Here is a 12,776-nt window from a genome sequence, read left to right as displayed (position 1 = left end):
TTCATTCACTTCTGCAGATAGACCAAGAATGGACAGAAGAAGAGAGAAAGAAAATGGAGGGATCTGTTTTGAGGAGGGGTGAGTTATAAATATAGATCTGTTTTTCTATTTTATTTAATATTAACACAGGTGTTCAGTGTGTTAAATAACTTTTATAAAGATTTTGATTCACAATTTTGATGTTTTTTCTTAATTCAGTACTTCTCAGTCCTGGTCCTTGTCCTTGCTACTGTCTACATATTGTAGAGATTCCTCTACTCCCAACAAACCTGATGCAACTCCAGAGCTCATTAATAAACTTTAAAAGTGGGTGTGTTTGAGAGATAAAAAAACTACAAAATGCAAGATGTTGGCCCACCACGAGCAGGACTGAGAACCATTGATTAAAATGGAACATAATAAACAAAACAAAACATATACAATGTGGCTAAACTCATGCACAAGACATTTAATCCTAATTATGTTTTTTGTTGTCGTTGTTGTTTTTAGCACTGTATAATTTGATTAATAATTAGTGTATGATGCTAATTTTATTTAAAGAATAACTGAATAATGTACTGTAAATTCAATAAACACTTTAACACTTTAATCATAATAATATATTTAAATTTCTGTGTATGTTGAAAGTAAGGTAATAGGGTGAAAGTTTTGTGCTTTTTCATGTGTTTGTTGACATATTTTTCACAGAAGCCAAACTTTTTAAAGATAAAGAGAGTATTTTAAAGCAGATAAATGAAGAAAGGCTGGAAAAAGACAGAAAATTGCAAATGACAGACAAACTTCTTAAAGAAACTAAAGAACAATTAGAAAAAATGACCAAAGAGACTCAGCTACAGCTTCAGGAGAAAGACACAGAGCTGGAGAATGTGAGGAAACTGCTGAGAGAGAAAGAGTCTCTACTGGAGGACACAGTGAAAGAGGTGGACAGCTGTAAAAATCAACTGGAGACACAGAGAAAGGAGATTCAGGAAAAGAGCAGCACACTCCAGAAGATGAAGATCCAACTGGAAGAACAGAAAACTGAAGTGAGTGAAAAAGACAAACAGCTTGAAGAGAAGGAGAGGATTTTAATTGAGATAAACACAATGGAGAGAGAGGAGCAGGTTAAAGAGAAAGACAGACATTTAAAGGAGAGAAACAAGCAGCTGCAGAAAACAACACATCGTCCATCATCAGCTCCAGTCTGGAGTACATACAGCAAGGAGTGGATTCTTACAGACTGTAAGTAACTGATCAGGTCACTTCAAATACTTCTGCAATAAATACGTTTTCATTCATTCATTCATTCATTCATTCATTCATTATCTGTAACCGCTTATCCAATCCAGGGTCGCGGTGGGTCCAGATCCTACCTGGAATCATTGGGCGCAAGGCGGGAATACACCCTGGAGGGGGCGCCAGTCCTTCACAGGGCAACACAGACACACACATTCACTCACACACTCACACCTACGGACACTTTTTTGAGTCGCCAATCCACCTGCAACGTGTGTTGGACTGTGGGAGGAAACCGGAGCACCCGGAGGAAACCCACGTGGACACGGGGAGAACACACCAACTCAAATAAGTTTTCAGAATATTTTTATTACTGTGAATGTTTTATCACACACTGTTTGTATTTAATGTAATGAAGGATTTGATTTATGATTAAAATAATACTGTAGTTAATATTTTACAATATATATCATGCTTGGTTTTTAAGTATTTCCTAGGTTTAAGATCCAACTGGAAGAACAGAAAACTGAAGTGAGTGAAAAAGACAAACAGCTTGAAGAGAAGGAGAGGATTGTAAGTGAGATACACACACAGCTAATGGAGAGAGAGGAGCAGGTTAAAGAGAAAGAGAGACTTCTAGAGGAGAGAAACAAGCGGCTGCAGGAAAGAACACATCCTCCATCATCAGTTCCAGTCAGGAGGAGACACAGCAAGGAGTGGATTCCTCCACACTGTAAGAAACTGAACAGGTCGCTTCAAATACTTTCTGCAGTAAACATATTTTCAGAATATTGAATTTTTTTTTATATTATTAGCTGCGAATTAAGTGATTCTGATTCTGATTAACTTTGCCCAAACTGTCCTTAAGAACATGTGTTTATTCTGGTTCTGTGGTTTCTCAGTCAGTGAAGAGACTCCAGACCCAGCTCCACTCAGGAGGAGAAACAGTAAAAAAGACCTTCCTCCAGACAGTAAATAATCACACATTCATATAGTTTCTGAAATATTTCTCTAGACAGACCATTCTCTCACACTCAGTAATAAATGAACCCCTTCATTCTTGTTGATCTGCAGTGAGTGGAGGGTCTCCTCCAGAGTCTGGTGGTGTATCAGAGCTGAGGCTGGTTCTGCTGGGGAGGACTGGAAGTGGGAAGAGTGCAGCAGGAAACAGGCTCCTGGGCCGAGAGGAGAGGAGCAGGGCTGGAGCGTCTACAGTGAGGCAGCAGAGTGAGAGCAGACAGGGCCAGGTGGCTGGGAGGCAGGTGACTGTGGTGGACACTCCTGACTATTTCAGTCCTGGACTCTCTCTGGACGAGCTGAGACAGGACGTGGGACTCTGTGTCCGTCTGTCGGCCCCAGGACCCCACGCCTTCCTCCTAGTCATACCAGTGAAGCAGACCTCAGGAGAGGAGAGAGACATGCTGCAGAAAATGGAGGAGATGTTTGGAGAGAGATGCTGGAGGAACACAATGATTCTCTTCACCATCACTGATGAAGACCAAGAGAAGAAGCTTGAAGAGTTTGTCCAGTCAGGAAACCAGGAGGTCCAGAGCCTTGTGGAGAAATGTGGGAACAGGTTTCACTGTCTCAACATTAAGGAGAGGGGAGAGGGGTCTCAGGTCTCAGAGCTGCTGGAGGAGATCGAGAAGATGGTGGAAGGAAACAGAGAGAAGTTCTACAGCAGTGAGACCTACCTGGAGACAGAAGCTCAGATCAGAGCAATGGAGACAAAGATCATCAAAGAAATTGAAAAAATGAGGGTGAAGGAAGGGAAATTAAGAGAAAAAAATAAGAGAGAACTTAAGGAAAAACATGAACAAGAACTTCAGAACTTTCTGAGAAAGATAGAGGGAGCAGTACAAGAGCACGAAGGAGAGATAAAACAACTTAACGACCGAACAACTGACCTAGAGAGAAGAATGAAAGAAGAGAGGGATGAAGAGAAAAGGAGAGGACTGGAACGAGAGCTGGAGAGAGAGTTAGAGCGAAGCACAGAAATGGAGGAAAAGGTGAAGAGACTGAAAGAGAAGAGAGAGAGGGACAGGTGTGAGATAGAAGAGAGACACAGATGGGAGATGGAGGAGATCATGGAGACGTATGAAGGAGAAGCCAGAGCTGAGGCAGAGAGAAACTTAATGAAGATCCTGCTGCCAGAACTCCAGAGGAACATTTTGGCTTCAAAGACAAAGATGCAGGAGGAGTTCAGCAGACAGATGGAGGAGAAGAACATGGAGCTGGAGAAACTGAGAGAGCATTACTCAGAGCTTAGAAAGACTCCAGCTACAGAAGCTAATGCACAGCCCTCCCGGAGCAGGGGTGGATGGATGTGTTGTTTCTTGCCACAATGCACATGACAAGTACAGACCCACTGACCAATCAATAAAATTAATGTAATATTGTAAGTTACTGACTTGTTTACTGACATATCCACTTCAGTATAACTGCAGACCGTACAAAAGCTGATTATAACTTTTATTACTTATTGACATTTTATAAAGAAAGTTGTGGGGGTCACATTTTTGTTACAGGCTTTGTTCACACTGCAGGGGAAATCGGATTCTTTCTTGAAACTGAGTGTGAAAAGTGAACAGAACCAATGTTCAAACATAATCACATGTGCTAGCGTAGCTATATTAGATGCTATGGCAATGAGGCAGGTGTGTTGTTGGTGTGGGGAGAACTGAGCACACTACCAACATAGACAACTGTCTGTGGATTTTTTTATTCACAGTCACCATTCTTTTCTACTGGGAAAAAACCAACAACCACAGAATAGGAAGGTAGTGATTTCTGTTGCAGTCACTGCATGTCATACAGTTAGCCAATGGATCTGGACCTGTCACATAATTAGTGATTGGTGGAAACATTTGGTCCCGGTGTCATGCTACTTTACATAATTTTTTCTTCACTCTTGAGGTTTTTGTGACACACATTTAAAATAATCTGTTCCTACTGGGAAGTGCATAGCAGTTGCACTGTGGTGGCTTGCAACCAAGATGGGCTGCCAAACCTTAGCTCACCTCTTTGAGATGGTGAAAACCATGTTTTTCCTGTCATTATTATTATTGTCATCTTTTAAATTATATTGTCACTTTCTCATCTGCCTCCTCCCACACAATATGACAAAATATCTGACTTTTGATTGGTCCATTAGTGTGAAATCAGTCAAATTTCCTTTCCTGCAGTGGTAGGCAGTTAATTGGTGAAAAGTATCAGACTGTGTCTAGAAATTCTGACAATGTGAGCCTAACATTATTGCAAAAACAGTGAACAACAGTTGGTCCTCTGGGTCCAAGTTGGAGGTCCACTGGTGTTTAAGAAAGCATTTTCTGGCCAGACCACCGGTTGTTAAATACAGCTTTACAGATCTTTCCTTATTATATTCTTTTGTTATTCTTTGTAAATAAGATAATAAATAATTTTAATCCAGCGCAATGTGAACATTTTCAGCATAATTATTTCATATGAGGTGTCAGGGACACGGAGCGGACTGACTGAGGGCAGACGCATTCGCTAAAACACAATAAACGTTTATTCACGCAACAATAACAAAACAGAGACTTTTGACATAAGGAAAACAGGTTAAACTAGACACTACGAAATAAACAGGGTAAACGGGACAGACGGACAAAAAAGGGAAACCACGACGGGGAAAACTACGGAGATAGACAGATAACATGACCGACAGGACTGAAGACAACGGAGAAATGAGAAATGTTCGACAAACAGGACGTGAGACAAGAGGGCTTAAATGCTGACACAAATGAGACACACCTGGACAGATAACGAGGAGGACGGGTTAACAAATGACAGACGAGGAGGCGGGACTAGAACGTAAACAAACAGCCATGTGCTGAGAAAGAGCACATGACCGGGGAAAACAGACACGACGAGACGAGGGCGTGACAGATGCCCCCCCCTATGAATGCGCAACTCCCGGGGCGCGTACACCTAAACCCCCCAGGAGTTGGCACAGGAGAGGGCACGGAAAACAAGACAGACTAATACAAGACAAGGAACTAAGGGAGACAGGACTCAGGACAGGACGGGAACAGACACAGGAGCTGGGGACACGACAGGACCGAATATCTGAGACGGGACATGGGACATGACAGGAGACTGACAAAGCGGGGCAACAAGAGACTGAAAAAGAGACGAGAACGGACTGGACAGGATGGGAGTGGACACATGAGACTTGACGGGAGACTGGACAGGGTTTTTGACATTGGACTTGACACTGGATGGGAACAGGGACTGGACAGAAGACGGGACAGGTGACAGGACTTGAGACAAGACAGAGGTTGGAAAGGGAGACTGGACTGGAGACAAGACAGGTGACTGAACGCTGGACGGATACGGAGACTGGACACGGGCAGGTGACAGGACAGGGGACTGGAATGGAGACAAGACAGGTGACTGAACACTGGACGGATACGGAGACTGGACATGACTAACGGGACTGAACATGAGTCAGGACAGAGGGTTGAAACGGGGACTGGACAGGAGACGGGACTTGAGACAGGACAGAGGGTTGAAACAGGGACTGGACATGAGGCAGGACAGATGACAGGACTGGTTGCTGGGAATGGACGGGAGCAGAGACTGGTGACGAGACAGGGGACAAGGCACTGGACCGGACAGAAACGTTAGACTGGACAGGGATATGTGACTGGACAGGGGCTGGATGCTGGGACTGGACAGAAGACAGGACAGGTGACAAGACACTAGACTGCAACGGGGACTGGACTGGAGAGGGGACAGAAGGTTGAAACAGGGACTGGACTGGACTAACAGGGTACTGGACTGGACTAACAAGGGACTGGACTGGACTAGGCAGGGGAACAGGGACAAGAACATTTACAGGGACCGACACAAACACAGTGACCGGGACTGGGACAGAGACGAAGGCAGACATAGGTACAGGGACAAGGACAGAGACAGGAACCAGGACAGGGACAGACAAGGGAACCAATATAACAGGGGGGTGCCCAGGACTGGCAAATGTCTGTGGGGCAGTCTAAGGAACCAGCCTGGGCACAGTTCTGGGGATTGGCCCCGTAGTCCTAGGGACCGTCCCTCGGACACGACCAGGAGCGGCCGGAGCCACAGTCACAGGTGGCGAAACGGCCGAAGCCATAGTCACTGGGGCAGAAACGGCCATAGCTACGGGGACAGAAGCGGCCGTAGCCACAGTGACGGGGACAGGAGCGGCCGTAGCCACAGTCACGGGGACAGGAGAGGCCGTAGCCACAGTCACGGGGACAGGAGCGGCTGAGGGAGCTGCCATCACGGGGACAGGAGCGGCTGAGGGAGCCGCCATCACGGGGACAGGAGCGGCTGAGGGAGCCGCCATCACGGGGACAGGAGCGGCTGAGGGAGCCGCCATCACGGGGACAGGAGCGGCAGGTGCCGCCATCACAGGGACAGGAGCGGCGGGTGCCGCCATCACGGGGACAGGAGGCCCTGCAGCGACGTCCACGGAGACAGGGAGCCCTGCGACGTCGTCCACGGAGGCAGGGGAACCTGCGACGTCGCCCACGGAAGCAGGTGAACCTGCGACGTCGCCCACGGAGGCAGGGGAACCTGCGACGACGTCCACGGAGGCAGGGGGTCCTGCGACGACGTCCACGGAGGCAGGGGGTCCTGCGACGACGTCCACGGAGGCAGGGGGTCCTGCGACGACGTCCACGGAGGCAGGGGGTCCTGCGACGACGTCCACGGAGGCAGGGTGCCCTGCGACGACATCCACGGAGGCAGGGGGACCTGCGACGTCGTCCACGGAGGCAGGGCGACCTGCGACGACGTCCACGGAGGCAGGGGGACCTGCGACGACGTCCACGGAGGCAGGGGGACCTGCGCCGTCGTCCAAGGAGGCAGGGGGACCTGCGACGACGTCCAAGGAGGCAGGGGGACCTGCGACGATGTCCATGGAGACAGGAGAAACTGCGACGACGTCCACGGAGGCAGAGGAATCTGCGGCGTCGTCCATGGAGACAGGAGAAACTGCGACGACGTCCACGGAGGCAGAGGAATCTGCGACGTCGTCCACGGAGACATGAGAGGCGGGCGTCGTGCTCACAAAGACAGGAGAGGCGCGCGCCGTGCTCACAAAGACAGGCGCGGCAGGAGGCGCCGCATTCACGAAGATAGGCGCGGCAGGAGGCGCCGCGTTCACAAGGACAAGGGCGGCCGTTGGCGCCGCGTTCACGAAGATAGGTGCGGCTGGAGGCGCCGCGCTCTCGAGGACAGGCGCGGCTGGAGACGCCGCGTTCACGAAGACAGGAGCGGCCGTTGGCGCCGCGTTCATGAAGACAGGAGCGGCTAGAGGCACCGCTTTTACGAGGACAGGAGCTGCCGTTGGCGCCGCGTTCATGAAGACAGGAGCGGCTGGAGATGCCGCTTTTACGAGGACAGGGGTTTGTGCTGCTCGCCGGGCTCGCGCTGGAGCTGTAGAGGGTTTAGGGGGTTTCACAGGTGCACCCATTAGATCCCTCAGAGGTGCGCCCCTGTTAGCCCCACCTCCGTCGTCCTGAGGTTGGAGGCTAACAGCCCCTACCCTTAACCCCCCCCAAAAAATTTCCCCGGACCTAAGGGGGTAATCCACCGTCGAGGGGGGGACTCCAGCACGCTTCTTCCGCCGACTCTTTCGACTCCCGCTGGCGCAACTCCTCGATTCACGAGTCGACTCCTCCGGTATTGGATTCGGAACAGCGCCAGGCAGGAGCTGGAGCCGGCGACTCCATTCCGAGGCCGCTTTCAAAACCTCCCCCACAGGATCTTTGGGGCCTGTGCGGAATGGAGTCCGGCGAATGGCACACCCTTTGAGATAATAGTCCGTGCTAGCTGCGTCCATGTAAGGGTCGAACATTCTGTCAGGAACACGGAGCGGACTGACTGAGGGCGGACGCATTCGCTAAAACACAGTAAACGTTTATTCACGGAACAATAACAAAACAGAGACTTTTGACATAAGGAAAACAGGTTAAACTAGACACTACGAAATAAACAGGGTAAACGGGACAGACGGAAAACAAAGCGAAACGACGACGGGGAAAACTACGGAGATAGACAGATAACATGACCGACAGGACTGAAGACAACGGAGAAATGAGAAATGTTCGACAAACAGGACGTGAGACAAGAGGGCTTAAATGCTGACACAAATGAGACACACCTGGACAGATAACGAGGAGGACGGGTTAACAAATGACAGACGAGGAGGCGGGACAAAGGCGGGACTAGAACGTAAACAAACATAGCCATGTGCTGAGAAAGAGCACATGACTGGGGAAAACAGACACGACGAGACGAGGGCGTGACATGAGGCTTACTAATTATTGTATCTCTCACAGTTGATGGTAATATTTGAATTAGTTTATTTTCCTGAATAAACTTGTTTAAAATGTAAAATAATTTAGAGGACATAATGAACTAGTTAGATGTTCTCCAGAGGACAGTAATCAGAGTGGTCCAGCAGAGGCCTGTAGTCAGCTGAGTAAAAACCTTCTTAACCCAATAGACCTGCAAGTGCTTGCTGGGTAGCAGGCCCAGCTAAACACTGACGAGCTCCATCAGTTGACTTTAGCAGCAGTATTAGCAGGCCGTTAGTTTGAGACACTGTGCCACTGTGAGGAAATATAAAGAACTCCTGAAGGTCTAAAGCACTCTGTAAATAATTTAAAGATCTGTTTCAATAATAAGACAAATATTACTGTTTCATGAATAGGAGGACTTCTGCAGAGCTGAAACAGTGATGACACTTTAGAGCAGATTAAACACTGTTTAAAGTGCAGCAACATTATAGTACTAAACGTTGTAATTACACTCTCTGTTAATTAATGAAATATTTACAATCAGTACTTTTTGTTTCTTTGAAAGGTTTTTAATGGTGTTTACGAAACTTCACTGAGAAAGGAGAGAGAGCATTATTTTCAGAAACTTTCAGGATCTATAAAGCCTCTGTGCCCTTTTAGAAATTTAGACCGGAGAAGGAGTAAAACAAGAGAAAATACTGGCCATGTGTTTGGAGGCAGCTTAGAATCAGCAACATTACACGACAGATTCAGAGTTGGTGAATTTTCTCCTGAACAGGTGAGCAAGTAATTTCTGAAAAAAAAAAAAAAAAAACAGGAGCCCCTATATAGATTAAATGTGGTGTGGTGGAAAAATATGACAGAAATAAGAAAGCAGAGTCTCTGAGTCGGCTTCAAATAAAAGAACAATTTATTAACAGAGAGGACGCTGTGTGCAACACTGTTCCTCTCGCCTGACCATTTCTCAACTAGCGTCTCTTATACCTGGAACTCCTTTTGAAGTTTACTATCTGTTTGCTCATTTACATTTCAATCACCTTTCAATGTATCCTGCTCCCATGACTCCAAGTCTTTTACCATTTGTTTTTTACTCTCTTTTGTATTTCTAACACCTTTCCAGACGTGCTCTGTGCATCCCCCTCTACCCCTTTGGTCTCAGTTATCTCCCCTCTGTGGTCTGGAGACAAAAGGAGTTGATTGAACGGAAGGTGTCGATATGCTGTTATTTGAAACACACACACATAAGTCTACTGTTACACACAGAGAATTAGGAATTAAACAATTTCAGTTACACAAGCATGCGTGGTCATTGCTGATTAAAAATATCTCTATTGATTATGAATCATTTCTATAAACAAATTTCCATCACATTTCCCTCCTTTGATTCTTAATCAATCATTTTTACAGATTATCTTCATCAAACAAATGTTCCAGCCCCAGGTCTTTATCTACTTCATCAGGTTTAGAGTCCTTTGTGATCTGCAGGAGCTGGTATCTCGCTTGAACATGATGAGACAATGTTTTGACAATACAGTTACACAGCAATGGTCCGCAGCAAAGCAAAAGCACCAGCAGTATGAGAATAGGCAAGATCATGAAGAATATGCTGCGTAAACTAGCGAACATGGAGCCCCAAAACCCCAGGCCATGAACTAACCCCCCGCTCTTCAACCCTGAGTTGAGCAGCCACAGTACGCATTTGGCGCAGAACCGTGCTGATGTTACCTTCCAGGGCATCGTTAGGAGGAATATAAGTACAACAATGTTCACCAATCATGCTACAGACTCCTCCTTCCTTTTCCAAGAGTAAATCAAGTGCCATACGGTCCTGTTTGGTCATTAATCTTAATGCTGTTAGTTCAGATCTTACTCCTTCTAGTCCTTTAATGGTTTGGTTCACGAATGTAGCCAGCTTATAGTGGACCCTGTTAAGATCCCTGCGTAAGGCTCCCACTCCATACATTGGGAATAATATTTCAGCAAATCGTTCATCTTCAGTAGTTAGTTTGTGTTCATCTGGCACGATTAAGTCATGTAATGAGTCACGTCGGGTGCAGAAGCAGGGGTGTATAGAACACAGTGTTATGTGTGCACTCAAACGTACTAAAGCACAGCAACCCCGCTGCAATTTGGGCAGATATAACAATAATCTATGGTCACAATACCAATACCAATCAGGTATCCAAATGGGTCTGTCCTGTGTAAAAGTGGTTAATCCCCCAGAATCTCTCACCAGATTCACTGTGCTGTTGCATTGACTAGGCTCTAAACCCTTTTTCCAGCTACTAGTCTGATTACCTGTTAGTCTGGTACAGTTTTCACCCCCACCCTCCAATTCGATGCACTCATTTTACATTTCTGAATCTGTGTCAGTGTTTTTTCTCTGTCAAAACGTCTGAAACAATTTGGTAAAACCCTGGTGTCAGTTATTCTGAGCTGAACATCAGCTTCTGGTTGTCCTTGCTTCCCTCTTAGAAAAGCCTCAGCATTCCTATGAGCACCATTGAGCGAAGTTCGTTCACTGTGTCATATGTGTCTGTGTATATTTCAAGAACGGATCAGCTGCAGCGTGTGGTATCAGAGCACAAGCATAACAAATATTATTTACACCTGAAAACATTCTTCCCTGGATATCTGAAGTACACTTCATCAGAGCCACTAAATTCATGTTTAGTGGTTAAAACACACAGTGTACCTATGATGGCCAGCAGACAGCCCAGTCCTACTGCCATCATCACTAGTCCTTTGGGGTTGACCATTATTATCACTCTTAAGTTGTTGTTTCTTCAGGTGAGGTTAGAACCTTCTTGCAGTGAGTACCCACTGTACCGACATCCCTCGTCCTTCTTCTTTCACGGCAGTGTGGGTCACTAGGAGCACCTTAAGAAACTTAATGAAGATCCTGCTGCCTGAACTCCACAGGAACATTTTGGCTTCAAAGACAAAGATGTAGGAGGAGTTCAGCAGACAGATGGAGGAGAAGAACATGGAGCTGGAGAAACTGAGACAGACACTTTCAGAGCTGAGTGAAATGTATTCACTTACAAAGGAGGTTTATCAGATGAATGTGCAGAAGGCGCATCATCAGGAAAAGAGTCTAAAGAAAGAGGAGAATCTGGAGGAGGGCTGAAGTGGCTCCTCAGAAAGAAGGACTAGATGTAAAAATCAGGTGATGTTCAGGATGTTTAACTCTAGAGAATTTGAAAAAGCTTTGTACTTTTTCAGCATGTGGCCAGGTGTTTCTACACTACAAAGACAGTTGTGTGACAAAGACAATTTTATCCCCATTATTAAACACACCTCACATTCTGTACCATGTGCTGCTAGGTTCAGTGTTCAGTTTGCATCTCCGGTGCATTATATAGTGTGGACTTTGTCAGCTCAGACTTGGCATATTCTGTTCCCCTTTAACCCAATAAACCCAAACGTGTCAAATATGATACATGATCTTTAGAGGTGGCTCTTTCATCGTCTAATGAAGAGAAATACCGAAACAAACTTCCATCCTTTTGGGGCAAGTGTTCTGGGTTCTCTACTGAACTGTGAATGAAGTGGAAGCCTTTCCATGTATTTACCAAACCATTACAAATTTGTTGTTATCTTCATGGAAACACATGAGAAAATCTCAAGGCTATTTTTTTTGTTAACGGAAGCAATTCCAGGTGTGATTTGTATGATGTTATTTGCAATAACACTAATCATTTTTGTTCCAATTTACAGATGTAGTGTATTCTACCTGTCACATGCTAATTAATTATAATAAATATTCAGAAAATTCAAACGGTTCTTTACAGCAGGAAAATACATTTAATTTTTACCGAGTATTTTTATGAAACAAAAATGTATTTTTAGTTTTCCAAAAGCCTTTGTGTGTAAAATGTGTTGACTCAGTTATCGACATAGATTCAGTGAGACAGATTCAGAAGATGATGATGCAGGTGAGTGTGGGAGGTCTGTTGAATGACCTCATACCTCAATCCACGGTTCAAACAGTAACAGAAACAACTGCAGTTCCTCTAAATATGGAAACACTGTGGTGCAGATCAACAAAAAAGAGCCTTTGTGGTTTTGGTGTTTTTATTACCATCAGTATATGAAATGTAAAAAGATCAGAGAGAAGAACAGAGTACTAATAGGTGTAGCTTGGGAACAGTATTTGTATCATTTCTGCTTAATTGTGGTCATTAATTATTGATTATTATTATTATTAATTTTAGATAATAATATTAATAATTTATCATAAATGTG

The 12,776-nt window shown here is 45.6% G+C and overlaps 1 protein-coding gene across 1 annotated transcript; it reads left to right on the top strand.

Moving 5' to 3' along the window:
* The first annotated feature begins 992 nt into the window (after positions 1–992).
* LOC136676395 (uncharacterized) lies at positions 993–11,658 on the top strand. Its single transcript, XM_066653382.1, has 5 exons — positions 993–1,221; positions 1,703–1,948; positions 2,118–2,186; positions 2,290–3,443; positions 11,515–11,658. Exons 1-5 carry the CDS (start codon positions 993–995, stop codon positions 11,656–11,658), a joined length of 1,842 nt encoding a protein of 613 aa, XP_066509479.1.
* Positions 11,659–12,776: the final 1,118 nt, after the last annotated feature.

The sequence above is a fragment of the Hoplias malabaricus genome, chromosome 2 (assembly GCF_029633855.1).
Source record: "Hoplias malabaricus isolate fHopMal1 chromosome 2, fHopMal1.hap1, whole genome shotgun sequence".
NCBI lineage: Eukaryota > Metazoa > Chordata > Actinopteri > Characiformes > Erythrinidae > Hoplias > Hoplias malabaricus.
This window is presented reverse-complemented; position numbering and strand designations above follow the sequence as displayed.

Bases quoted from the DNA above. Each gene is read 5' to 3' on its own strand.
- LOC136676395 (XM_066653382.1), top strand. From the start codon at position 993: ATGAAGATCCAACTGGAAGAACAGAAAACTGAAGTGAGTGAAAAAGAC. The intron at 1,222-1,702 runs GTAAGTAACTGA...TTGGTTTTTAAG, and splicing joins GGAGTGGATTCTTACAGACT to TATTTCCTAGGTTTAAGATC. The intron at 1,949-2,117 runs GTAAGAAACTGA...GTGGTTTCTCAG, and splicing joins GGAGTGGATTCCTCCACACT to TCAGTGAAGAGACTCCAGAC.